This window comes from Lepisosteus platostomus, chromosome 9 (assembly GCF_059453375.1).
Source record: "Lepisosteus platostomus isolate fLepPlt1 chromosome 9, fLepPlt1.hap1, whole genome shotgun sequence".
Lineage (NCBI taxonomy): Eukaryota > Metazoa > Chordata > Actinopteri > Semionotiformes > Lepisosteidae > Lepisosteus > Lepisosteus platostomus.
The window spans coordinates 47,297,769-47,324,602 of record NC_142619.1 but is presented as its reverse complement, the minus strand read 5'-3'; the positions used below and the strand labels follow the sequence as shown (position 1 = coordinate 47,324,602).

The window sequence follows — 26,834 nt, the reverse complement described above, 5'->3', positions numbered from 1 at the left end:
CATATCATAAATGGCATAAAAATGTACAATAAGTGTATTGGAGGGGTACATTTCACCATTAAATACAGGGCATTTAAATTCTATTGGATTATTATGGATAACAGATATGGATAATAGATATTATTTAGAATTCTTAAGCTTGGCAAATACTTGAAAACACCACATACATTTTAGAGCAATAGTTTGTGAATGTCTGTAATGTTATTTACATTCTAAATTATTATTCAGATAGTTTTTTAAATTGAGTAATACTGCTCTTTATGATGAGCTCAGTAGTTTAAGCCACATGATATCATAAATGTGAGGTGCACGGTGAATTAAAAGTTTCCAAAATGAGTTGGAGTTAAGAATCTGCATAAACGGCTTTTAAAAGAGACAAATTATTAACATAGGAACAGCAGAACATTCCACCATGTCGTGGGTGTGGACTGAAGATTTTGCTACTTTTGGCATCATTAAAGTTATCTGGAGACCAAGATGTTCTGCTTCAATACTGGGAGAAAAAACAGCTCCGTCTCTCACCACACTAACCCAGGACTTCTACATTCATCTAATCCATCTGTGTAATCATTTACTGGTTACAGTGGTTACAGGATGCGCAAATCCAGAAAGAACTAACACAGAGACAGCAGAATGACTACAGCTCGCATCTGCATGAAAAATTACCAGTATTAGGCCTTTCAGGGGTAATGTATTACTAGATGAGAGATAAAATTTCTATCTTCAGTGGATTCAGAGGTGACTGCAACAAGGCTAATTGAGTGTTCTGTTCACTCCAATGAATAGTGCCAACCTGACGCGTGCAGGTGTTATGGCAAGAGCTATGCATACAGTTGCGTAGTTCAAGTCGACGGGTGGCGTCGTGGAAGTGTGATAATGTGAGGAAGAATCTTCTTTAGCACTAAAAACTACCCGAGGTTAGCCATACTATTCACCAATACGTCAATGATGTCCTAGAGCCAGCAGTTTTTCCATACCAGTCATAAGCCAATCCTCAATTGTCGAGTTTTCAGACGGACAATGGAAATGCACAAGGTGCTAGGATTACAATGACATTACTTTGACATGAAAACAGGTCTTGCCATGGCCAGCCTAAATTCCTTATCTGAGCACGATAGAGCATCTGTGGGATCAATACCATCAACAGGAAGTAACTGTGGTTGATCAGCCTTTACCAGCTGTCTGCACCTGTATAGGAAGAGGATTTGAACATAATTTCGGACCTGATTTACAGAGTTCAGATCAGGTCCATGCATTAACTTTGCAAGGTTTATATTAATGTTAAGGGACAACATATGCAGCACAAACTTTGTAATGTTTCCATTTTGACACGGTACCACACTTTATACTTAAAAAAATTCACAATTCTTTGATCTGTTTTTTTAATCACATTTTCTTTCATTTTGTTTGATATACATGTTTAAAATATTTCATATTAAATCTGTTAAACCTGAATGTTGTATTTTAAATGGGCAAAAAAAATAGTTTTCATTCTCCTTTAATGTACAAACAATTTGAACTGCTTTTTGGCTACATTTAGCGTAAATTGTTGGAATTGTTTTTTTTTTCAATTTAAGCCAAGTTGTAAATACACTAGTTGTCTATATGTGGAGCTTTTTAACATTACTAGTCCAGAAAAACACAATAATATGTAGCTATTTTTTAAAACAAAACACTCCCTGAAGTACTTTAGCCTTTTTTACTCATAACATTGATTTTACATACCTTTTTTAATACCTACTGGTTTATACCTTGTGAAGTCCTGGGGTAACATCAACATCTTTAGACAACAGCCAAACCCTTAAAATTGTAAAACAGCTCCTAATACAAAGTGACAAAGATTCATTTTCCTGTGAAGATAGCTGTATATTGAATATTCCATATCACTGCACAGATAAAAATTGCAATAGACTAGTAAGGGCCAGAGTATTATCCCGAGCAGTGTTGCTTCTATTAGTCACAGTAATGAGGCAATCTCCCAATGTCTTGGGCACAGATTAAAACAAGGTATTGACGACCCCAGGGCCTCCGAAGCCTTTTTACTGGCTCTCAATGTAATTATTTCAGCTGGTACTGGTGGTACCTTCTATGGGATTAACAGTGAATTTTGCAGTCTTGCGAGCTGAAAAAAGGGAACTAGATTAATGTGTCTGGACATGCGACATGCAGCTACAGTGTGAGTGACAGCAAGCAATTGCAAAAGACATTTGCTGTTAGGTAGGCTCTGTAAGTCCTTCGTGAAAACAGGAGTAGGAAAGGAACTTATTCAGTTGAAAAGAAATAACACCTGAAGATTTTCAGTGCTCAATTATTTTCCTTATCCTCCATGTATTACAAAGAAAACAATTTTCACATTTTTATGAACAGATCCAGTTGAACATGACTCATGAGCCTGGCTTAACCCACATAGAGACATATTGTGCTTTCAGGTACTGTAATTAGTGTAAAGCAAGGTTTATGTATGAAATTGTATTCAAAGCTACAATAAGACCTACACATCTGATGAAACATGAACTTAGATTAAAAACACTATTGTGTTTAGAAATTTGGTGTTTTCATTGTCTTGATTTACAAACTATACCTTTCATGGAAACTCTAGGAGGGTAAAACAACACATTGATTTGTCTTCAAAAAAATTATAAGAATTTTGTGTTGCCATTTTAATTTCTATTTGCCATGCAATGGCGATGCAGTGTGTTTCCTACAGATGAGATTAATTCTTTATATCCTTTGCTGATTGCAAAGTCGTGTATCCCATTAAATTTTTATATGTCCTATCTCACAAACTGCAGTGTTAAGCATTTTTCCTTTGAAATCTAAATAATTGACACATGTTTTGGTGCACTTCTTAGGCAAAAGAAAAGACGGCAACACAAAACTATTTTTGCTATAGAGTGTTTTCAAATGTCCGCACATACTGTAGGTGAGGTAGAGGTGCACGAGATTTGTGCCTGGGTTACTATAAGTTTGAATTAACCCAACTTGAAATAAACTTCACAGAAAAGATTGCAGACACGCTCAATCCATCTTTAATTTTTGAATAACCCTAAAGAAGGTCATCTTCATGACTAAATTTAAAGAACTATGACCCTTCCATGGTCTTCCTCAAACAGGAGCTAAGTAAATAGCATAGTTTGAGAACTTGTCTATTATTTCTTCTTTAATTCTCATTTAAAGGCAGTCCCTAGAAAAAAATAATCTTATCATTCAACAGAATGTGCTCTGTCATTGTTTTGGTGCAGTGATCAAAACGAACATTTTTTAATCATGTTTTTTATAACCATTTCAACTATCCATGAAGTCAAACAATTGGACTTATTAGAAGTCTTGTATGTTAATATGTCACATTGGCCGCTCTTTTTCAAGCTTTGAAAGCACTCTGAAACATCATATTAATCAGGTTTTATAAGAGTCAGCATTATGTAGTAGTTGATTACATTGTTATTTTGTTTTCCTTTGGTATACATTGAGAACTTCAAGGGTTAAATGTTGTGTGCCAGATCTCTGAATTGTCCTGCCAAAGCACAGGAGTAAAAAGCTTTAGGGGTTACCATGACAACTATTGTTCATCAGATATTCTCGTCCCTTGTGTAGCCAATGGGCATTGACCTTTCCCTGTCAAACCATGTTAGACACTTCACGATGGGCTGTGGACTTCCTACAGAAAGATTCCTTATCTAGGTCATTTCATTAATCAGTAAACATAATAAGAAGGCAGGATAAGGATATAGTTGGCTGCATGAGGAGTACCTGATGTAGGATGTAAAATGTTCATTTGCTTGAGCCAAAACCTACAGTATGTCCAACTTATAATGACACTCGGCTTGCCCTTCAACGCTTAAAACCTTGTAAAATCTAAATATTTAACAAGGTTTTAAGAGGTTGACCAAATTTCTACATATACTGAACAGTTTTGCCTTACTTTTATTTTTCCTTTATTCCAAATTACAAATGGATTAAGAAGTTTCATTCTCTTTCCATTATTCAGTCCTAAAAAATGACAAACCTCAAATTGTGAAAATAAAAACGTTTTTTATTTTAGTCTGATACCCTGGTCTCTTGGTCACATCTGTTGTGTCTTTTATATGTGTGAAGATGCCTTTTGTAGCTGAAAGCTGTTAATGTCCTGTTGTCCAAAGCACAGTCTAATGTTGTCAACTTCGCTGCTGGTAGCCAGTCAGCTAATTCTACTTGATGGAAGGCAGCCCACTCACCCTTCCTTCTTATTTGCTCAAAGGTAATGTAGTATTTTTTTTAAAATGAAATGTGCATTGTAACTGTGGAGGGGTGTGTTTTAAAAAAAATTGCAGCCCTTTAAAACTTGACTGCTTTCATCTATTTCATCTACAAGACAACCCATTATTATAAATCAAGTCAAATACAACCACAGAGTGTAGATCAGCTTCATCTTATACACAACTTATTTGGGAACTGCAAAATGTAGGCCTTCTGAGCTACTATACATCTTTGTACTCTCATCTTTGTCCTCTGTTCTGTAAGCAGGATCTTTTTAAGGTGCAAGTCTTGTCATTTAAAGCTAGTAGGTGGAATTCATATTTATATATTTATGTATTTGTATATTTGTATACAATGCCTTGCTGAAAGTATTCAGATCCTTGCACAATTTTAAAATGCTGTTGTTTTAAAGCCTACAGACATGAGACTGAATATTTATTTTACACATAAATTAAAACATTAAACATATTTAAAGAAAGAATGTAGTAGATAATTCCGCTAAATATTGAGTTCACAGGTCTGAATACGTATACAATCGGCATATTTCATTATGTGTTTGGTTTTACTGACATTGATTGTAACTTTTCTTGCCCTTGCAGGTCTTCCATTATACATTCAGGGTTTGAATGAAATACTGTGTTTTTAAAAATAGGACATTTTATGTTGGGTTTCAATGGTACACCACCAAAGGGACTGAATAGTTTTAACAGCCTCCTAAATTATAGACCTTATCCAATATTAAACCTTATCTAATATGAAGCTTAGGTTGTTATTATGTGTATTAAACATACTTTTAGAAATGGCAAAAGCTAGAATAAGGCTTGATTAACTTTGAATAATCAAGTCTTATTTGGCAGCATGAATTATGTAACTACTTTATTAAATATATTTTTATGTTAAACTATCTTAATGATATCTCTAGAAAAATACAATTGAATTAAGAAGCCTGGATGTAATTTATAAACAAATCAAGCATTTGCAGTTATTAAACAAAGAAAACTACATTGCGTCAAGTGCCAACATATCTGTCAATCAAGTAACTGCTATGCAAATTTTAATAAAATAATAATTATTTATTTTCCTTTACAGTTCTGCTCCTTAATTGATTTTGAATAAAATAAACAGAATAATTTGAGTTTGATGACCGTGGAACAATGAAGGAAATATGCCCTGACAGAATGCCTTTAGGAAAAAAATAATAATAAATCCAGTAAAGAAATACCATAAACTGAAAGTGATTAACCTACCGAGACGAAGACTTTCTCATACATACAGAAAGGTAAATGACGACACAGAGAAATTAGTATGTTGAAAAGCAGGACGAATTTGAATTAATTTTCAATAATTCAGCATTTTCTACTTACCTCTCTCTCACAGCTGCTACCATATGTTTACAATTAAATTAAATATACCCCTTGAAATGTATCACAATGTGGGAAGAAAATAAAGTTGACTAACTTGTCATTAACATAAAGACTAAAGAAATAATACTTCTACCTCGAATGAGATTTTTGTCGTACAGATCCCAAATCCACAAAAAGATGATAGATTGTGTATAACAAAAACATTGTGCTGAAAAAAGTCATCCACCTTTCCTAAACTCTGTCACTCTCAGTTCTGAGAATCTTAAAATCTTAAAATCTGAAGTCCTGTTGTTGTGTTAATTGTCACTGTAGACACTGGTGGTCATATTCTTGGTAGCCTGCTGAAATTCCTCATAAAAGTAACCTTAAATATTCAATATTTTTGTCAGCAAAGTAATTACAGAATGAGTACCACATAAACAGTTGTTAGCTCAGTAGGTATTGCCGTTGTACATATGCAGATTAGAAAATGAGGAATAGACATGATGATATTGATTCCTTTCCCTTAGTATTCCTTTTGCCCTACCCGTGACTTTCTAAAGACATCCTGTATCAGATATGTAACTACTGTAATTCAGTTGCATCACTGTCTTATTTTCTGTTTCATTTTCTGTTTGACAACACTTTTTTTTAAATCAAGCTAACCTTGGTCTTTAGCTTGGCCTCCTTCTCTCAAGGGAAATGCTGTATAGCTCTTAATAGCCTATGCAAGCAACAGCGCTTGCTTCTATCATTAGAGACAGCAACAAGCTTTAAAGCATTATTACCTTTCTTCTCCCTAGGTTGTAGCATGTAAGAGTATCACACAAAGAGAATAGCTTGATATGGTTAAGATAACTATTTAGGACTTCATTGTTTTGGTTGCCCAGTAGTGCTTACTGTACGTGTAAACTTACAGCACTACAGTATACAAGGATAAATAGACATATTAAAATGTTTAAGAATTCTATTTTGTTGTTTTCTCCTCACTATAGAAAATGAACGAAGGGTCCTTTACATGCATGGAGATTGTATATGGTGTCACATTTGGTTGTTATACTTGTTTTATCTGTTGAAGATGTACATTTCCCAGGAGCACTTCGGTTGCCCCCCACCTCCCAAAGACAAGCTAAGCATCCATGTTGTTGAAGCTGATACCCTTGTTTTATTTCAAGAAACCTCTGGATTAGATCCTCAGATCAATTAACTAGAAGCTGCCCAATGGGTTAGAATGGGTGAATGACTTTGTCTCATTCGAAACCTTTCTAATGCTGGATATTGGAAATACGGACAGGTGTTTTGCCAGGATGTGGTCCCACCTTTCACCCTGTGCTTTCGGGACAGGATCAAGTTTGCCAAAGGCAAAACCATTTATTAGTGTAACAGTTTTAGGAGTATGCCCTAACGGAATCTTTCAAATAGGTGCCGTCCAGGACAACAGACACATGTACACACAGCCATAAGGGTAAAAAAAACACCACAATCCAAACACAAAAACATACGTCTGACTCCGTTTAAAATGTCTAAATAAACGTCACGCAGCCCCTGACTATCATAGCCAGGCAGCTAAACTGCTTACCGGGTTCCAAACGATTCACAATAAACAATTCTCTCTCTCTTTTCACGATTCTTCTTAAGCCTAGTCTCACTCTGAGACCCTTCACAAACAAGCACTTTCAGACTTCTCAGAAACTCACAAAACCTTGTCCCTCAGTCGGTTGCTTCTCTCTCCCATCCCTGTGGTAAGCTCTCACTGTCCCGGACCTGCCCTGTGCTTCCATACTGTAATTCGACCAACAGAAAGCCTCCGCTTGCTACTTTTTAAACAGTCAGCCTGACCAGTGTGTTTCAAGCGACTGAGCTGGGCTGCACTCTCTTGTCTGGACTGGCCATGCTCTTACTCTAGGAATAAGCAGCTTCCCAATAAGGGATGGATCCGATGAACGCAGACTGTTTAGTATTAACAGTCTCCGTGTATGTGCGTTTTTATTAAAAGTAGCTGTGGGTGCATCAGGATCACATAGGAAGTAGAAGGATATTGGTGACCATTTATATGCATCAGAGTAGTCAAATACTCCAGGAGATTGTTTTAGTTAATAAACGTTAAACAAAAGATCACTGAACAAATCCGAATTGCTGTGTGAACCAGTGGAATAAAAATGTGAAATACAGTAATCCATGGCAGCAAAGACGAATATAGCATGAAGTACAAGCTGAGAAGACTTCTGTGAGGAGCATCTTATTTAAATGTTTATCTTGACCTACACTTCATTAACAGTGCACAAGCAGTCTCTAGAATAATTTCTCTAGGAGCCAATTTACATTTGGCCTTCATGGAGACACAAAAACAGCTGTTACAAAAAAATCTTAAAATTATTCATGTTGATCTTATATCAACATACAGTTGTACATAATTTGGGCTTTGTAAAGTTTTTAGGATGTCTAAAGAATGGGCAAAGGAGGCTTACGCATTGGGTTTTTGCCTAAACAAATATCTAACTTGGCTTAATTCAATATCTCTTCTTTTTTCCTTTTACTAGTTTAGAGTAATGTTTATACTAAGGAACAAAGAAACATTGAATTATATCATGTATAATAGCTGAGTTGCGTTCACGTACATCAGCAAGAACTACTACTGGTGACAGCATCATTTTAAACACAGGTATCTTTTCCGTGTAGGTGAAACAAGTAGAAAAACAGGTGTAGAAGAGGCTTAGAGAGGATATATTTTATGTTCCACGGTGTCAGTTTGAGGGTTAGTGGATTACATCGTGCGATTAAGAAATCTTGACTGCTGATCCAGTCGTATTTGTGTCTCCATGCGCATTACCCTTTGTAAATTGGTTTTCACAGAAGAGTCTACTCTAAAGCACTTTTCTGATGTGACACTTATGCCAGCACTAACATTCCTATACTTAGGTATGATGCAGTAGTAGCTTGGTCACAGTTTCATCATAAATGCAGGAAATCTATATGAAAAGAGTTTCTGTGTTAAAGGTTCGTGTTTATGGGGCTGAGGATAAATACAGTTAATAGGAACAAATATAATATCTTTCATCACACTCTTGGGGAAAAAACTAATATATGTTTTTTTTTTGGGGGGGGCGTTGCCCCAAGAACGTGTTGATAGACTAAAGGCAAATATTGTTCTACACAGCAACAACACATTTCTTTTCATTTCATAGCAAGACTTTTTACATTTTTAAATTGAAATAAATTTGACTAAATTGGACACTAAATTAAAAAGAGGTAACAATTTAATTAGTCTTGTACCAGCTATTTCCAGACCATCATAATGGGAGTACAATCTCCACAAAAAGAAATAATGAAATAATAAAGAAATAATGAAAGTGTAAATGATCATTTACTTCTGTGTCTCACCAGAGTGACAAACAAGGATGTCGACCTGAGTCGACATTTGCTTGTTTTCTACTCACCTGTCAAAGTAAAGAATTGGATGACACTTTCTAGTTTGTTTTCAATGAGTACGATACCTTTGACTGAGTGCAGGTTTCAGTTGTGACGTTCTTAAATAAGGCTGAGAATTGGCTCACTGGACAAAGTGATTCTTGGAATGAACCATAACATCCTGCATGTATTTTTAATGATTAAAAGCCACTGGTTTTGTTCATCATAACTGTCAGACATGCTGTTACAGTAAACTAAATTTATTAAATGGTGTGCCTTTTGCAGAACTACAAAATTTGAGTGTAAATATTTAGTACTGTATGTGCACAATATCCTACTTTTCCAGAAAATATGAGTGACTGTTGTAATTAAATATATATTTATTAAAATACAAATATTAAAAAACAATGTTATTTCTTTTAGAAAAATGAAGTACAAGGTGTTGACTTAACTATGATCAGCAGGGGCTTGTGTCTGGAAACAGATGGAACTTTTACCAAAGAAAATAGACGGCTCACTGAAAGGATAGATACTCTGAGTTCATAGCTTTCCGTGGAAGTTGCTTTTCATTTTCAAGACTAAAACCAGAAGAAAAGTAAAAGTGGGATATTCATCTAACCCGAAAAACTGTTATTTTTAGACAGAGCTGTGAAATTAAATTTATATACTGGAGGCAGCTTTAAGAAAAACTTTTTTATAGTGAAGCTTAATGTTTTTTTTTCTTTCTCCTATCCTAGTTTTGGGTTTGCATCCATAAAACATTTAGAAATGATAATGAACACTATGAATTTTTAAAAACACATTTCTGAGAACCCTTTAAGGTAAAACCGAAAAGGGAGAGACATTAAAAGGTGAGGACAAAGCCTTTTATTTGTGAAGAATACGGAGTACCTTAATGCTGGATGTCATATGAATAAGTGTGGTACACAAATAAAATAATCTAACATGTCAGAAGCAGGAGATTTTAAGAGTCTTTCACTGTTAAAACTTTTATGTAAATTCATGTGAAAGAAGTGTGCGAGAGCCTGCAGATCCCTTGTCAAAAGTTTTTAGTTTTTATGGATACTTGGACGATTGAACAAGCCATGACACAGCAATTTAAATTTCTTGGAAGAGGTATTGCATTTATACTGTATTCTAAAAAGGCGTGTCTCTATTTCACTTTATGATGCATGTAATAATGAGAATAAAAGTTAAATCTGTTTCCTTTAATGTCTAATTCTGATGGCAATTTTAGTTGAACAGCTACTAGCCAGGCAATCCTGAATGCAAACAAGGCCCCCTCAGGCAGCACAATGCATTAACGCAAGATATGCCCCAACAGCATAACTTGTCAGAGAGGATTATTTCTGCTTAGTGAATCTGCAGGGGCCCCTTTGCACAGCCACCCAGCATTGACGAAAAGAGAGCGAGCGAGCCAGAGAGGGAGAGAAGGAGAGTGAAAGAGTGGCCATTAGTGTGGAGATACAGTGGCACTGATGTTTGAGCACACTTCTGAACTGCCTTTTGTTGAGAATATCTGTGCAGAAAGCATGCGCTGTCCCAAATCCGCTGTTACTATGAGAAATGAGGAGCTGCTTCTGAGGTACTGTGCAGTGTTTTTTTTTTCATGTGGGAGGTTTCCAGTTCTATCAGTGCTTGTTGTCCATGAGAATTTAAGATGTGCATGTTTTTTTGTTTCCCTTTTGACACGACAAAAGGGGCTTCAATATTCCTAAAGTGCCTTCTACATCCTCGCGGAAATTCCTACGCAGTAGGATTGGAAGTGGACACAAGCTTGGCTCCGGAGTTAGTACAGTGCCGTATTTTGGTTGTGTACATGTTTATGCGAGGTATATGCAATAATCCCGAGAACCACAGGCGACTCCATATTAGGGCATGTTGTGGTAAAATCCCCTTTTAATCTAGATTCAGCCTGCCTAAATAGGTTAATTAATGATATACCTTTTTCTACTTTATGATAAAAATGGAGATTTTCTTCCTCACAAACCATGCTGCTTAAAATAATTTGAGCTTTGTTTGCGTGAAGAAAGGGAAGTATGCTGAACTGGCATCCCAAGCTTTGAAAAATGTAGTCTTTTGTTTATTTGGTAGCAGGCATTTGAGCGCTGAATACATCTTTGGTCCGACAATGGGACCGCAGAACAATGGAGCTGTCAAACACTTCATTGGTGGCTCATTTCCCCCTCAAGTCTGTTTTTATCTTCATTTTTTTTAATGATCATGAAAATGGGTATTCACATAGATTAAAAGGTTATGTAATTTTTTTACATGGTCTGTGGTAAACAAACCATTTCATTTAATGTCTGCAGTTAATGGTCCTGAAGGTATTCTGCATGTAAGAATAATGAGTGTTGGTTTAAATTGTCGATTTATAGCTGGTTTGTCCATTAACTGCACAACTGAAGCTATCGGATTTTATTAAATAGCAGTAACCCTGTCATAAATCTCATAAATTGCTTGCTACCGGACTGCTTCCCCAGTGCTATATATCTGTCACACACTTCAGAGTTTGCTTTGAAAACAAACATTGTCACTATGTTTACCCTGGAGGCACAAGTCTAACAACTTTTAACACAAGGTGCAAATTTGTAATATTGGGCAGAAAAGCAAACCCTAACTGAAGCCTTTCTAAGACCATGACTGTGCCTGTCTTTGTGTGTATGTGTGTATACTGTAGTTATTCCAAGGTTTTTTAATTCTTACTTAAAGGTATGATTTAAGGACCATAAATGTATAAGCAGTTAACACACGTTCATATTAAGTATTTGTAATTTGTATTTCCTGGTTTGGCAGGTACTTGTTTTAGCAGTTTTTGACTCCTGTTGTGTTAGTGTAATAGTAGCAGATATATACATTGCTCTAATGGAAGGCAGAAGTATGTCAAGAAAATCTGAGACTGTACTGATACTGAGGTGTTCCTGCTTCCTACTTTTCAAATATTGGTGTAGTTTATGTTATCTAAAAAAGCTAATCATGGGAACAGCATGATGGGTAGCATGATGGTATATTTCACAGGATTACACAAAATGTGTTAAAATACAGCATTTCCGTAGCCAGACCCTAAGAATATGATATACTGTACATACAGTACATAGTATATGGACACATGACAATGCAGAATAATAAGAAACTTTCTGATTTTTTTCTTGCAGTTGAAACACAAAATAGTGAGATTTTTAAGATTTAGTTTTAAGTTATAGAATTTAACATACAGTACACTACATTCAAATACAGTAACTAAGGATAAATTCCTTTGTCACAAACCTCCCTTTAACATCTGGCTTCGTTCGTTTTTGAATTTGTATTCTATAACAGTTTAACCTCATCAGATGTATTGACAATGACATTGTCACACCCAGGTTAAAAGTGGGGACTACAGAAAAGTGCAGATAAATATGATGACACAGCCACTATAGCACATAAGTGCAAAAACAAAAATGTCTGTGGAGCTGAGTTCTTCAGGTCCACACACAAAACAAATGCACCCACCAATTAATGAAATGTAAAAAAAAGATGTTACCACTGAGGTATCTATTAAAATATAACATTAAAGCTAAAGCAACAGAATTCTTTGATTCGCAGCTGATGTACGTGGTGTGCCTGGGTAACATGTACTGCCTCTTTATCAAGTGAGGATAGAATGGGTGCCTCTTATCACATTTCACTTTATCAGAATGTAAACTGCACCTTAGGGACAACAGAAAATAAAAGCACTACAGAGAATTCATTAATATTCATATCTGGAAGTTTACCACAAGTGCAGAGTGTGCATCAATACTTAGGAAGTCATTCATGAGTGAATCAATACTAATTACCGAAATCAGGGAGGTTAATTAGGAACTCCTGAATGCCTCTGATGGGGACTTCACTGCATCCAATCCTGGAAACACCTAAGCTGATGAAACCTGAGGAAAGGTGACATCAGGTTGACAGAATCAAGCTTTTTTGGAGGCCTTCTGAGCAAGGATCAGTGAAGCTGCAACACTTTGGAATGAAAATAAATGAGCCACTGAAATTTGCAGTGCCAAGCTTAATGAGGAAAAGGACAGAACTTTAAAATAACCCATGGATTACAGGGCTTATAATATAAACACATTTGACAAATTTAAATTGTGCATTATTGTGTCAATATATATACTATGTAATATTAGGAAAGCACAATAAATTAATTATTTAAAATCCACATTTACCATTAATGAAATATGCTTTCCCTTTCCCGTGAGGTGTGCTCATTTTAAAAATGTATTTTAGGAACTAATGTTACAGTCTGTATACTTTCATACTTAACAAGATATTGATGTGCTGTTGTGCATCTGTATCTTATCTAACAAAAAGCCGGGGGTAAACAATTTAATTGAAATAGCAAGCTTTGCTTTTAAATTGGAATTCAGTGTCTAAGATTATGCAATGGGTGTTGTTAATTTCCTTTTTTACATTTCTTTTTATTTGTATTCTCCATGGCAGAAAGCACTGAATATGGTCATTATTGGGAATGCATTCTAAATGACATATTTTATCCAGGCATCATGAACCTGTGTTGGTATGGCAGACTACTTTTACTTGACCTTTGCTGTCACAACCTGAAGAGGATAATGGTGAAATGTGGATTCTGGTGTAATAATAGCATGATATTGCAAACACAAGAAACAGGGCATCAGTATATATGGAAGATTTAAGAAATGTCTAGATAAGTAAAATGACAGTAAGAGACATTCACAAATAGAATATAATTCCCTTTCCTATCCCTATGGACTCTTTCTCTACACTTCTCCAATGCTGTTTCCCCTCAGATTTCTGAAACAATACAGTACAGCATGAGTACCAATGCAGGGCCACAGCCACTGTGTAAGCCATTTTTATTGTGATTTTAGTGGAGCATCACATGAACAGTTATACAAAATTTATTTCAGGCTGAAAATCAATGCCGAATCGCTGGAACAATAACATTTAGGTCACTGCTCAGAAAGGAATGAAGAGACATCCTCCTATTCTGCAGAAAAGAACAAGCCCAGCTCCAAGCTACTATTGCTGTTCACTTGTGTCAGGGAATAAAATTGGACTTTTTTTCACCCACAGTGTCATACAAGACACAGGCAGTCAAGGCAGCTTTATTTTATTGTTTGTGAAGTATCTTTGAGTGAATCAATGAAATATAATTCATCACAGCCCAGGATTCCCAGATGTATTACAACAGTACCAGTAGCCAATCACCGGTCAAGTGCAAGGCACCTCTGGAATGGAAAGCATCAGCTATTCTGCATTAGCATACTAATAGTTAGATTAGTATCTGCCTCTAACTGCAATTGTTAAATTTCTGTAATTACCTAAAAGGGGGAATGGAGGGGTTGAGAGGAAGCACTATCGAAGAAACTCATATCATATCATCTCTTTTTCCACATTAAGAAAATAATAGCGCGAGAAGGGTTGCAAATGAAGGCTTATTTAGCCCTTATTTCTCATTTGCCTGTTAGCAGGTCATTGATTTGCAAATGAACGTTACGGCTGGGCAGTTTGTTCCAGACAAACACAACTCTTTGTGTAAAGATGTGACCCATGTTTTCGGCATCTAACGTACCTCATTTTGGTTTACTCTTGGTTGGATTATCTTGTCCTAATTTCTCTCTGGTGATTCAAGTACCTTCCCCTTTCCCCCTCCTCAACACCTAAATGCAAACAGCAGAATGTGTGATAATACCAATACTTCCTTTGTATTGTATTGTTTCTTTTGTGGTTAATGGTATGAGGTAACCCATCAAGTTCTGGTAGGTGAGTAAGTTTAATCAATGGTTCTGTGTGTGTTGGGGCAGGAGTGAGGGTTGGTGCAGGGGAGAATTATCATGCTCACGTTTTCACACCCATAATTTGCAAGCCTTCAGCTAAAACATTCATTGGCAATCAATAATTGTTGCGGGGCCGTTGAACACATCACTGTCCTGTGAGACCTCACCCACAGCCAGCAGGCGATTAAAACCCTAAAGCCAAAGCTAAAGGGAAAGTGCAGAAAACCCAACAACACAAAAAAAAAACACTGTGACCTTTGATTCTTTGAGTAGCTTGTAAAAACTGATTAGGAACAGGCCCTGACTTGATGCAAAACTTGTGACTCAAGTTCCTTTTGACATTCAAACAGAATTCCAGTAACAGAGTGGTCCCAACAGAGGTACCTACTGTACAACATTTTCCAGAAGAAAACTCAGTGTAAATGATTTTTCAGGTTGAGATGTATTGGAAAGCTTCCTACTGTGTTAGGACTGTTTTTTAAGAAGACATTCAATATACAGTATACTCAAATTAAAAGCATTTGGTGGTCTACATTGAGATTTTTCTGACTTTTATTATTTTTAAGGTTACTTACCACTATGAAGTACACTTGACTTTTAACAAAACTTAGCTCTACAGTACTGTGCATAAGGAGGGATATATATCAGCAAGGGAACTGTGTACCTTAGGTATGTTTAGAGAGAGATTGGAAATATGTCTTTCCACAACTCACAATATCATGTTTTATAGTAATAAATGAATACAGTTGAGGGAGATGCATTGTATTGCATTTGCTTGTGAACTTCTAGTTAGTTCTGTTTTACTGCTTTGATCTTGTGAAGGCATTATTAAACTGTACATTTGAGCAATATGACCAGTGTGTATAGGGGAGCCGTGGACTGGAGGAAAGGAAGCTGAACAGTTTTATATTGTCAATGGCACAAGCTTATGTAGCGATGTCATTAAGAGGAAAACTGTCCTTTGAAGTGGTTACATGACTTACTGCACCTCCACAGCAGAACAAGAGTGCAGAAAAGGCCATGATCATTACAGGAAAATGTTTATGTTGCAGCAGTATAAAGTTAACTTTTATTTGAGGGTGTAAGCTAACCTTTTTCTAAGGTCAGTTTCTTTCCTTTTTTGCTAAATGAAAAAAAACAAGCAAAAGGTTCATTTGTAATCTTGATCTGAGGACAAATGTTAAAAAAATACTGTTATCCAAAAAATAATCGATATAACAAGATCCTTCGGTAAAGTGTTGGAAATAACCAGTGATGATAATTCAACGGCACAATATTAAAAACATGTTTTCTGACAAACCCCAATTCTGTCTCTGACATTATGCTTTAAGTAAAGCTGAAAATCGTGTAAGCTGTCTGTGAAATGTGGCAACGAAATGATGTGAAGGTATTTTAAATCTAGACAACTCGTTTAATATAAACACCAGTATAACAAACAAAGTAAAATGAACTCCAGCTGTATGTGTATGACAACTCAGTTACAGGACCGTTAAGAATGTGTTATTAGAAATGTGAAAACAAGAAATTACAAATAAATGGCACATTTAAAAAATAGAACTGACTTTAGGCATATCACTTATCCATGATCACTTTTCCATGATCTCTTAAATTGGTTTGAAAGCTGAAATGTGTGCATTTCTTACCCTGCATAGGTAGAATTATCAAGAGGGTTTTGGTCAAATGTGAGATGCTGTATGAAAATTTCACGAAGAGAGCACTTTATTCTGGCTTGAGAAAACGCCCTGTCCTGACGTCAACTAACAGAAATGTTTTTTCAAAAGTGCAGTACAGTGAAGCTGTTAAATAAAACACTAACCTGTGTGCTTTTTAATGCGTTCACTCCGACCTACTTACATACTACTTTACCCCTGACAGAATGATTAAAAGCTGCTTTGAAACCATGATACCCTCCGGGGGGTTGAGGCTGGGAAGAATATCACAAACTGCTGGGAAGGCTGCAGTCAGCTAGAATGCTTCCCTACAGTTTCTCCCAGCTAATTCACATGTAATTAAAAGCAACGTAAATAATTTAAGAGGCGACGTGAAACAGTAACAGGCAGTACAGTAAGCATGATTCGGAGGCATGCTGTGTGCATCCACTGTTGTAGAAAGGGACAAGAATGATGAGCGAGAAATAATTACAAATATTTTTTTTTTTGTTAAAACGCCTTGGTCCCTTAGCTTCGCAGCACGATTTATAATGAATGCGTTGTAAAAAACTAACAAAATTATATACCAAAAGATGGTAACAATGAGGATGTCCGATTACCGTACTTTAGTGTAGGCGAGTTATTGGCATTGAAGAGTATTAATGGTTAAATAGTAACCGCAGTGTGGAGAAGCCACGCCTTCCATTTCAGCACCTGGTGTTCTACAGACAGTTGCTTCAACAGTAGGGATTTCGGTGGGGATTGGAGGAAAATGAAGGGGGAGAGAATGTGACAACTGCCGACTCTGCCGACTGCCTTGGGAAGGCCTCCCGCACCTGTCCCTCTCCGTCTCTTGGTCAGCGCAGTTGTTGAATCAGACAAGCGTAGAGACGCTCTTATTTGCCAGACCACAGCGGCGTGCACAGCAAAAAAAAAACAGAACATGACTTCTTCTTACAATCTGGATTTTCTTCCCGATATGATGGTTGAAAGCCGCTTGTTGGTTTCTGGCGACAGAATGTAAGTAATGTGTTCTTTAAGAGACGGCAATATACACATTAATAACAGCGACAGTTCTTATTTTTTTAAATACAACTCATATGTTCATACGTGTTACAGTGTAGCTAGCTTGGTCATATTGTCATTCCTAGCGGAACGGGTTTGGCGCACTTAAAAAGGCATGAGGGCTGCGCTCTTACAAATTAAAGGGGCAGTGTAGTCATGTCTCAGCTTCGGGGAAAAAAGCGGAAGGAAGAATGGATACTTTGATGGAAATTGAATCACTGTGCCTGTACTGTGAGCTCTCGGTTTGCTTAAATCGTCGAAAAATGGCATGGCAGCAGAGAAATACATTAGCTTCGGGATCACACTAAACACCCGTAGTTGCACGGTGCATTTCTGTGTGCGCTCGAATTCCTGCCCGAAGTGTTCATGCTTGCTTGTTTAGCTGCCTTCTTCTTCATGATCCGGGCAGTGTTCCTGTAGTGGAGAGGAGAAAACTTGCTTGGATACACGCAAGTGGGCAACTGCTGCATGGTTTCGCTGGGGCCTGAAGAAGACAATCTGCTGCCCACTGCTGTCTTCAAAGCCGCGGGGGAGAAGGGGGGTGGGGGGCTTGTGAGCCGGACTTCATTATCCAGCGCTGTTCCTATTCATTTTAACTCGGCATTTCCCACAATATCAGTTGCTACGCAGAGTGAAGTTTTGCCTTCTGAACATCCCCTTTCAAAAATTTCAGACTGTATCCTTCCACGTATTACGCGGTTTTATTTGCACGGTGCATTGTATTTGTTGCCGTTTTACAAATACTAATTTTCCAAAGTTGACGATATACAGTATTTTTGTTTCAGTAGACATGGTACTATACATCCCGGCATAGCAGACCCTACTATGTGAAGCCCCAACCCCCTTCCCCATATTGTTCTCCAGTGTGTATTGTGACACTTTTAAAACCTTTGGGATGTTGTGAGTGAAGCTCAAATGAAGTTGCATGATGCAGTTATACGTACCAGCTGCAAATACCAGCAAATCATCGGTGCTTCCACTTTCTCCCGGAGGCTCTTGATTCTTGACTTCTTGAGCAGAACTATATAAATTTTCTAATCTTGCACCCAAAGTGATAGGTTGCAGGGAAGAGCGCAGAACTATTGAAAGCATACAGGAGGGGATTCTGCTGTGCCTAAATGTTATTAACATGCCTTTGTCTGCACAAAGAAGATAAATCAGTCGTAAAAAATAAATTGGAGGATTAAAATGTAACAACTATCCGATATGCTTTGCTTCTTCCGTTGTTGTTGTTTTTTGCCCTTTCAAATCATTGTAAGCAATGCCCGGAAAAATGTGGATATCTGCTAAATTCTCCTGGTTCTTTTTTGTAGTGTTGTAGTTTGTCAGATCATATAGCCTATGGGATTTTACAAATGTAGAGGTTTTAAAATTCTTTTAAAATTGTTTTTTGTGCGCTTTGAATATCCAAATCTGTCTCCGATGTTCAGACCCGTTTGAAAGCAGCAGTTTTAAAACCGATGGTTTAGTTGTTTGCATTGTTGAGAGTGCCCTTTGTTTAAACGACAAGGAATTTATCAAATCAGAATTTCTATGACCCACGGCTAAATGACAGATGCTCTTCATACAGCATTTTATTATGATTCTATTGAATGTTAAGAAATGAGCTACATCAGAATGTCAAGAACTGGAGAAACTTGCAAAAGACTTTTGTTTAAAGTTTGGTGGGCACATTAACATTCTTCCGTAAATCGTTTTTTGAACCGTATTACAAAGAAACCCTCAAACCTCTTAATTCCCTTTCATTCTTAAGCCTGATGATTTAAACATTATACACTGAAAGTGAGTGATTCATTTTGAGTTCTGTGGGACAAAAACAAAAGAGTCTTAAGACACTTATCATGCTGACATCAGAGGCCAGCAATGACTGTAACCCCTGCCTGCAACATGCAGTGTCTGTGCTGGCAGCCAGCATTATTTGTAGAAAGTGATCTCCTTTTCTGTGACAAGTGGCACAGTGCTTAAGACCTAGCTTGTTTTGGACCCTGTTAATTCCTGCAGCTGCTCTGAAAGCGTGTGTTGCGTCAGTGTTCTGGTTTGTTGCTAAAAGCCGCTAGATGTATTGAAGAAGGGAGAATGACATCCATCCTTCTTCTAACAAGACAGCATTAAGTGGAATGTTCAATGTTCAGAAGGGGCAACGCAGGCTATGTATGATTGTCTCTTATCAAAAGACAAGTCTTTCAGTAATGTGTAGTATTACTACAGTACAAAACTGAAATAAGCAATTATAAGTGATGAATAAACGCACTAAACCCATTTAGAATTCCTGTAGTCCCAATATGAGTACGATAGCACATTATCTTACTAGATATTTTAGATCTATTATATTCCTGCGGCTCTTTTGAATGGTTTTAATATGCTATTTGGCACTCTTCATTTGCCACAAAATGCCTTCTTCATTAATAACGATTGACCTTAGGTTCTTGAAGTGCCATGAACATACTGTCTGCTTAATCGGTGTCATGACTGGTGAATGTTGATGAATTATTGCACATTTACTGTCTTTATAATGATATACACAGGGTGCAATCAGAACGGCTGTTATTTTGGCCATCAAAGCTCAGCCATAGAGATGTAAGCTTTTCAAAGGCTGTTGGATGTATTTGGTTGATGGATGTATATGTTCAAAAATCATCATTTCATGATGCAATGTTGGTCTCCTACTTTCTATCTGTTATCCATGTCATTCCCACATAACAAAATGTAGAGGAATTATTAAAACACAGGCTACCATTACAGATGCTTCGACAATGCATGGCTTTGTTTAAGGAGCATTTCTTTTTTGTGCCATTTGCTTTCTGCTTAATATTTGCTATCAGCGTTCTGCACTCCATCTGGGTTTTTGTTGTCTTGGTTTGAATGACATGAGCTGACGTACATTTTTAGATTTAGAATTATGTCCATTAGCCACTTGTGAAACAATTTTTCTCTTTTGGTTAGAACATTGTCAAATCTAGTAAATATCTCGTAGCTCATATGCCATTCGAAAAGAATAGACAGTCCTTTGTGTGTGTTATTGTATCTGTGTATGACTGTCTGAGCATATTTTGCAGAGCACTTAGCAACATCTGTAAATCTAACTGATACATAAGGTCAAAATACATACTGCAATCTTTAAACATATGTACAGTAAATATGACCTGCTTTTCAAAAACAGGTTCTGGGGAAGTCCTTGGTGTTTTGTTTCTGTCAGTCTGTCAAAAAATAAGTTTAATGAGTGGCAGCAAATATTTTTAATCTAAAATATTCTAGTACAACTTTAAATATTTGTCAGTATCAAAAATCTAAGCTTGAGAATTAAAATTAAATATACTGTTTTGGGGCACAGAGGTCACAAATCCTACTTATAGTTGTTTGAGTAAAAGCTTTGAGTTTATGACTAAAGTTTCACTAGCAGTGTAAATATTTAATATTGAAAGTAATAGAAACTTAGGCTGTTGATTGCTTGATCTAAACGTTGGGTCTAAAACATTAAAGTTTACTTTCAGTACGTACTGTTACACATTAAGAAACCTAATTTGATTGCAAAGAAATATAAAGAAAAGTTGTTTAAATATACTTATCATACAAATTATAGTATATTGTCATAAAAAGGACCCTACCATTGTCAGTCGGATTAGGCTCTGGTCCACTGTGACGTAGTGTTGGACTCAGCAGTTATTGAAAACAGATGTAACTTAGTAAAAATGTATAAATGTTTTTTCAGGTGAACCAAATATTTTTAAAATATGGAATTGTTGTTTTTTTCATGTAGGCTGTTGTTTTCTTTTTCTAAATATTCCATTAAGCACAGAAAAAATATATTCTGATGTACTTAGTGAGAATTGAGAGATCATTGTGTTGCTGTGGTTCCTTTTTTGCCAGCTGTAAACATCATGACTTTTTTTTTTGTTCCTTGGGAAAGGTCTGAGCTTTAACCTTTAAGATGTTCCACATCACAGCTGTTAAAGAACTAACGTTCTACCAGCCAGAGATTTTTTTCCCACTTTATCATTAAAATAGCACAGAACATTTTTAAGGCAGTGCTGTACTTTTTTTTTTACATCATTTAGCCTCTTAATAATTATGGATATGTTCCACTTGCCACTTCTAATATATGAATTATGTACATTGACTTTGTTGTTTTGTGTACTTTTGAAGCTTTCTGTAACATATTAATTTCTGGGAATGTCCTGTCCCACCAGTTTCTTACCAATATGCTTTCTATGTAACTTCCTGCCTCAGCTGAATCAGCTGATTTGAGAGTTCAGATCCACAAATCTGTGGTCTTGGTTCTTTCCATGAAAATGTCAATCCTTGAAAAGGATTGTTCTCTTCAGGTGAGTTGAAGAGTATAGTATACTGCCCATAGTAGAGAAGTTCCAGTTGCTCGATGGTCTTGTTCAGGAGCAATGAAAGAGGGGATAATTAATAATAATAATAATTGCTTACACTTATATAGCGCTTTTCTGGACACTCCACTCAAAGCGCTTTACAGGTAATGGGGTCTCCCCTCCACCACCACCAATGTGCAGCATCCACCTGGATGATGCGACGGCAGCCATAGTGCGCCAGAACGCTATTAGTGGGGAGGAGAGCAGAGAGTAATGAAGCCAATTCATAGATTGAATTGATGTGAGATTGGCCAACATATCATTGTGGCATCTTCCGCACTGTGGGTTTTGTACCTCTTTATGTGGTGAAGCAAACACTGGGTTCTCAGAGAAAGCTCTGTTTACAGGACAGTCTCTGTCAGATCAGAGGTAGTTAACCCTGGCACTTGGTTTCAGTGCCATTACAAGACTTTGATTCTTCCATTAGATTAAATACTGAACTGATCTATAATTGCTTAATTAACCTAGGTGCTGCAGAGGACATAGCTAATTAAGGATTAGCTAGAGTGAAGACTTGCAATGGGATGGAATCCAGGTGTTAAAAGTCTTGGTACTTTGGGTAATGACAAAAAGTATGACATCACATGTACAAGCAAATGAAATGAAGTTTCTCTGAAGGCAGTCTGCTGCTCTGACCTATAAGGACAGAGTGAAGATTTTAGTAAGTGTGTAGTATCACTTCTTAAAGACCTTACAAATCGTAATACATTAACAGAAATGTAAGGGTGAATAGTAAGGCACAATAAAGTTACATTTTGACAGTAAAGTTGATAGTAAAAAAGGTGATGGGAATCTTATCAATAATCTTGATTTGTTTTGCCCAAATAATCTTTACGGGACATTCCATGCCAACTCAATTTCAGGAACAAGAGGAGTATGTTTATACCCAGGTCTCTCTTAGATTTTAGTGTTTTGCTGAGTTCAAAAATGCCAAGTTGTTCTTTAAAAAAACCCCCCAACATTTTATTGACCTCTGACATGGAAAAGGTCACGCAAGAGTGAAAAACCTGATAAATTAGATGCTACCGCTGTAGGTAGCACATCACTCTACCCCTAATGAACATGGCTGTCTAGAAAACAAAAAGACAAAGGACTTTCAAGACGGAATTCTCAGGATACCCTAAATCACCTTTGGCAAGTTACCAGAACAGGATAAAGAATTTTCTTTTGAGCATGTTTGTATTGTAAGCTCGTGCTGCTATATAAAATGGTTATTTTTATAAACATTCTATTTCTGTATTGTTGTTAAGAAAAAAAGACATCACAAGTTTATGGCCTATTCTGGCCATGATTGTATATGGTACCCACTGTTTAGTGAACTTGCTCAGGCAAGACACAACCACAGGATTATTTTGTACACCTGCACATAGATTTGTTGTCTTGATATTATTGTGCCCCAGAACACTAATATACAATCAAAGGGATTATGTAGATTCCTTCCTTCTGGCCTTCTGCTCTTTTATACTTTTATATTTATCTTGCACTGATTAGGATTAATATTTTATGAATTTCTGGGGTCTTGTTCAGATAGGAAGACCAAAAAAGTAAATTATAAAATGCAAAATAGCCCAAGCATTGAATTTGACTAAACAGAAAAATATGTATTTCAAATTCAGAGTTAAGGTCTAGTCCTTTTAGTATGGTGACAATATGACATTGTTCTCTTGTGATCATTGGTGTAGTTAAGAAATCGAGTCCCCCCACCCCCTTATCTGATACCACAATGTTGGCCCCTTAATAGTTGTTTTAAACAATGAGTCCTGGCAACGTTTTATTGTAAGTAATGCTTCAAATTCAAATTCTGTACTGGTGGCTGAGGAAACCAACATCAAAATGTATACAGCTGTACCAAACAATACAAATAAAGAGGTAAGACCAACCAAGACCCAGCCAAGATGAAGAATTTGGTCCCAGATAAAGAATAACCATTATTTCAGCATTCTATCATCCATTGAAACTGTGAGCCATTTTTATTATTGGTATGGCATTCATTTCCAAGTAAAGATGCATGACTGGAGATTTTGTATGCAGAAAAATGTATACATTGAATGAAGTTATTGGAGTATTCATTTTGCCTTTTTGTAAGCAGTGAGGGATTTTAATTACTCAGAACAGTCTTCTTGCACTTGAAAGATGTTTTTGCATGTTCAGAGCACTGTGTGATAGGCGCTATGCAGTGAATTTGAGGCCTGTGTAATGAATTACATCTGGGAGAAGTGCTTGTGTGAAATTAAACTATTAACTGAATGCACAAGTCATTTCATGTTAGCAATTTGGTGAATGGTTATGACCTACCTTCTCTTTAAAACTGTAATGTACTGTTTAATTAGGTGATGAAGCATTTTATGTCCAGTAAACACAGAGTCAGTTAATAAAAAAAAAACTGTGTAAATCTATATAGTATATACAGTGCCATTTGTTTTTATAACCATAAATCCAGAGAATATATTAATCATGTAAGTTTTTTTTCATGAAAATATCTAAAGAAAAGTTGTGAAAACCTTCAGCTTTATTTCCACTCAGTTAGACATTATGCACTAGTAGATGTGTGAAAATGTCTCATTAAGCATGTTTTGTAGGCTGCATATATTTTTAAAGGGGGAAAAAATATAACATTTGTCGAGCAGTATATTTTTATTAAAAAGTCATTTCAGATTTTGTATTTATTACAAAAGGAATGTTAGTTTGTTGTTGTCGGGGTGTTTTGTAGGTGAGATTTTAATTCGGCACAGCATTACTGTACATGTGTTGGTGAACTTCTACCGCTGCACCATCGAGAGCGTCCTCACCAACGGGATCACCGTGTGGTATGGCAGCACCTCTTCGCGAGAAAGAAAGGCACTGCAGAGAATGGTCAATATGGCCCAGAAGATCATCGGCTGCGGTCTCACCGAGATTAAACAGCTCTATGAGGACCGCTGCCGTGGTAGAATTCTGGCCATCACAGAGGACAGTCACCACCCCGGGCATGAGCTCTTCACCCCACTGCCCTCAGGCAAGAGATATAAGAGCATACGGACACTTACCACTAGATTCTTCAATAGCTTCTATCCACAAGCAGTGAGACTGGCGAACACATTTAGCCATCCCCCTCGGACCACACCTACACCATCACCATCTACCTCTTTATGATTTCTTATCTATTGCACATCTCCAGTCATTGTTTACACGTCTGTATTGTTTACATTCAAACTGTCTACATGTTTACTTGCACATTGTCTATTGTTTGTTTGTACATTGTCTTGATGCACTGTTTGCACTTTATTTTGTTTTTTACACTTGTTTTACAATAGAGAGACTTTCTGTAAGTAAGAATTCCATTGTACCAGTACCCGTTACATATGGCAATAAAGTTCAAGTTCAAGTTCATTTGAAAGGAAAAATTGCACTGTTTTGTCTTGTCAATCGGAGTTTGACTTGAGCTAGTCAGACTAGTATGGTATTGCATTAAATTAACTTTGATAAATTAGTATCCCAGCACATGTAGGACCTGTAAATCAAGAATGTCTTTGTGTTTTGGAGAAAATAATTCTTAGTTATGTTTTCTTTTTTTACCCGTTAACTAAGTTGACTAGGTGGAAATATTTATAATATTGCCAGATACATTTGGCACTTGTCATCACTATCACCTGCTTTAATATAGTGCAGTATAAAATATTTTAAAGCATCAGTTTTGTGTTATTTATTGTACTTCATGTGAAAGTTTGAAGATTTTATATCCCCTCTGTGGAGATATTTGATTTCAGTTTGTCTAGGCTGTACATACCTATGTACGTATGTTCTTTTACTTCATGACAATGTTTACTGTAATCATAATTAAGACAGGAGGGATCGTTAATTTGTTTAGACTGTATTAGTACAAGGTGTTGATACATCAAGATCCAGTGGTACATTAAAAGAAAGAAACAAGAAGTTGGATAATCTGAAGCCAAATACACTCATCCCTCACTAGACGAGTGTTATAGGTTCCAAAATATCAGTTTGTAGGTGGTAACTTGTAAAAGTGACTCTAAATTCCCATTAAAATGCATGTAAAACACTCAGATTTGTTCCAAGATTTGTTCCATGGGCTCATATTTAGACATAGACAAGGATAGTTTAGGCACTTTTCTGATGGATTTAAATAGTTTAGCACTATAAATTGCTAAATATATGCTACAAAAAGTAGAATTTACCAACACTTCTTTATGTATAATGAAGCAATTATGTGGCGAAATAAAAATTGCGAGATCTCTTTACTGCACGTTAACGATAAATATTACATGATCTGATCAAAGTTTTTACTAAACAAAATAAAATAAATCTTGTACAGTTAAAGATGGAAGGAAAAAAAACTGTAACTGTAAAATTAAATCCTCAAGCTGTCTGGTGGTATTGATACTGTGCACTCATAGTGTGCTTAATCAAAATTAATTTATAATTTGTGAGTACATATTTGCAAATTATGCATTCACAATATGAATTTATACCATAACTTTTATCCAAACTTTTTAAGAGAAATTGTAAAGACGGTAGCCTAGACGAGTGAAAAATGGAAGAATGAGCTACACGCTTGGCGCATGCATTAGAAGGGGAAGATCATTAGTCTAAGAAAATTAGGTACAGTACATATATATGTATTGCTCATTTAAGTGAGTGCTCAGAAGTAAAGTGCTTGCTTAACGAGGGGTGAGTGTATTTCATTTAGTTTTATATAGAGAGCAGTAGGATTGTGAAACTGAAGTGCAGGATGTTATCTATCCAGCCATTATCAGTACGCCAGTGTTCCAAGTGAACACTGTGTGTTCCAGTCCCAGAAGCACAGGGTGCCAGGCAGAACTGAGAGCTGCACAGCATTCTATATAGAACATCATTTATCAGTTAACACTAATGGGATTTGTTACGTCTGCCTGTTCCTTGACTTTTGTCACATGCCATGTCTATAAAAAACAGCAGGACACAAGGCTATAATTAACTCTAAAAGTTGTGGTCCTA

General features: G+C 36.5%; 1 protein-coding gene across 28 annotated transcripts in view; it reads left to right on the top strand.

The window, feature by feature from the left end:
* Positions 1–26,834, top strand: part of celf2 (cugbp, Elav-like family member 2) — a 207,546-nt gene that overhangs the window by 65,906 nt on the left and 114,806 nt on the right. For 3 of the 28 annotated variants that reach the window (XM_088645330.1, XM_088645325.1, XM_088645324.1), the window contains exon 1: positions 10,393–10,572. The exons of 17 other annotated variants lie outside the window; for them this stretch is intronic. In XM_088645330.1, the coding sequence (XP_088501456.1) occupies positions 10,466–10,572 (107 nt within the window). In that variant the 5' untranslated portion in view covers positions 10,393–10,465. Of the gene's footprint in view, positions 1–10,392; positions 10,573–17,117; positions 17,440–26,834 lie in introns of those variants that run through there. 8 more of the 28 variants (XM_088645345.1, XM_088645328.1, XM_088645342.1 and 5 more) reach the window with 6 other exon arrangements.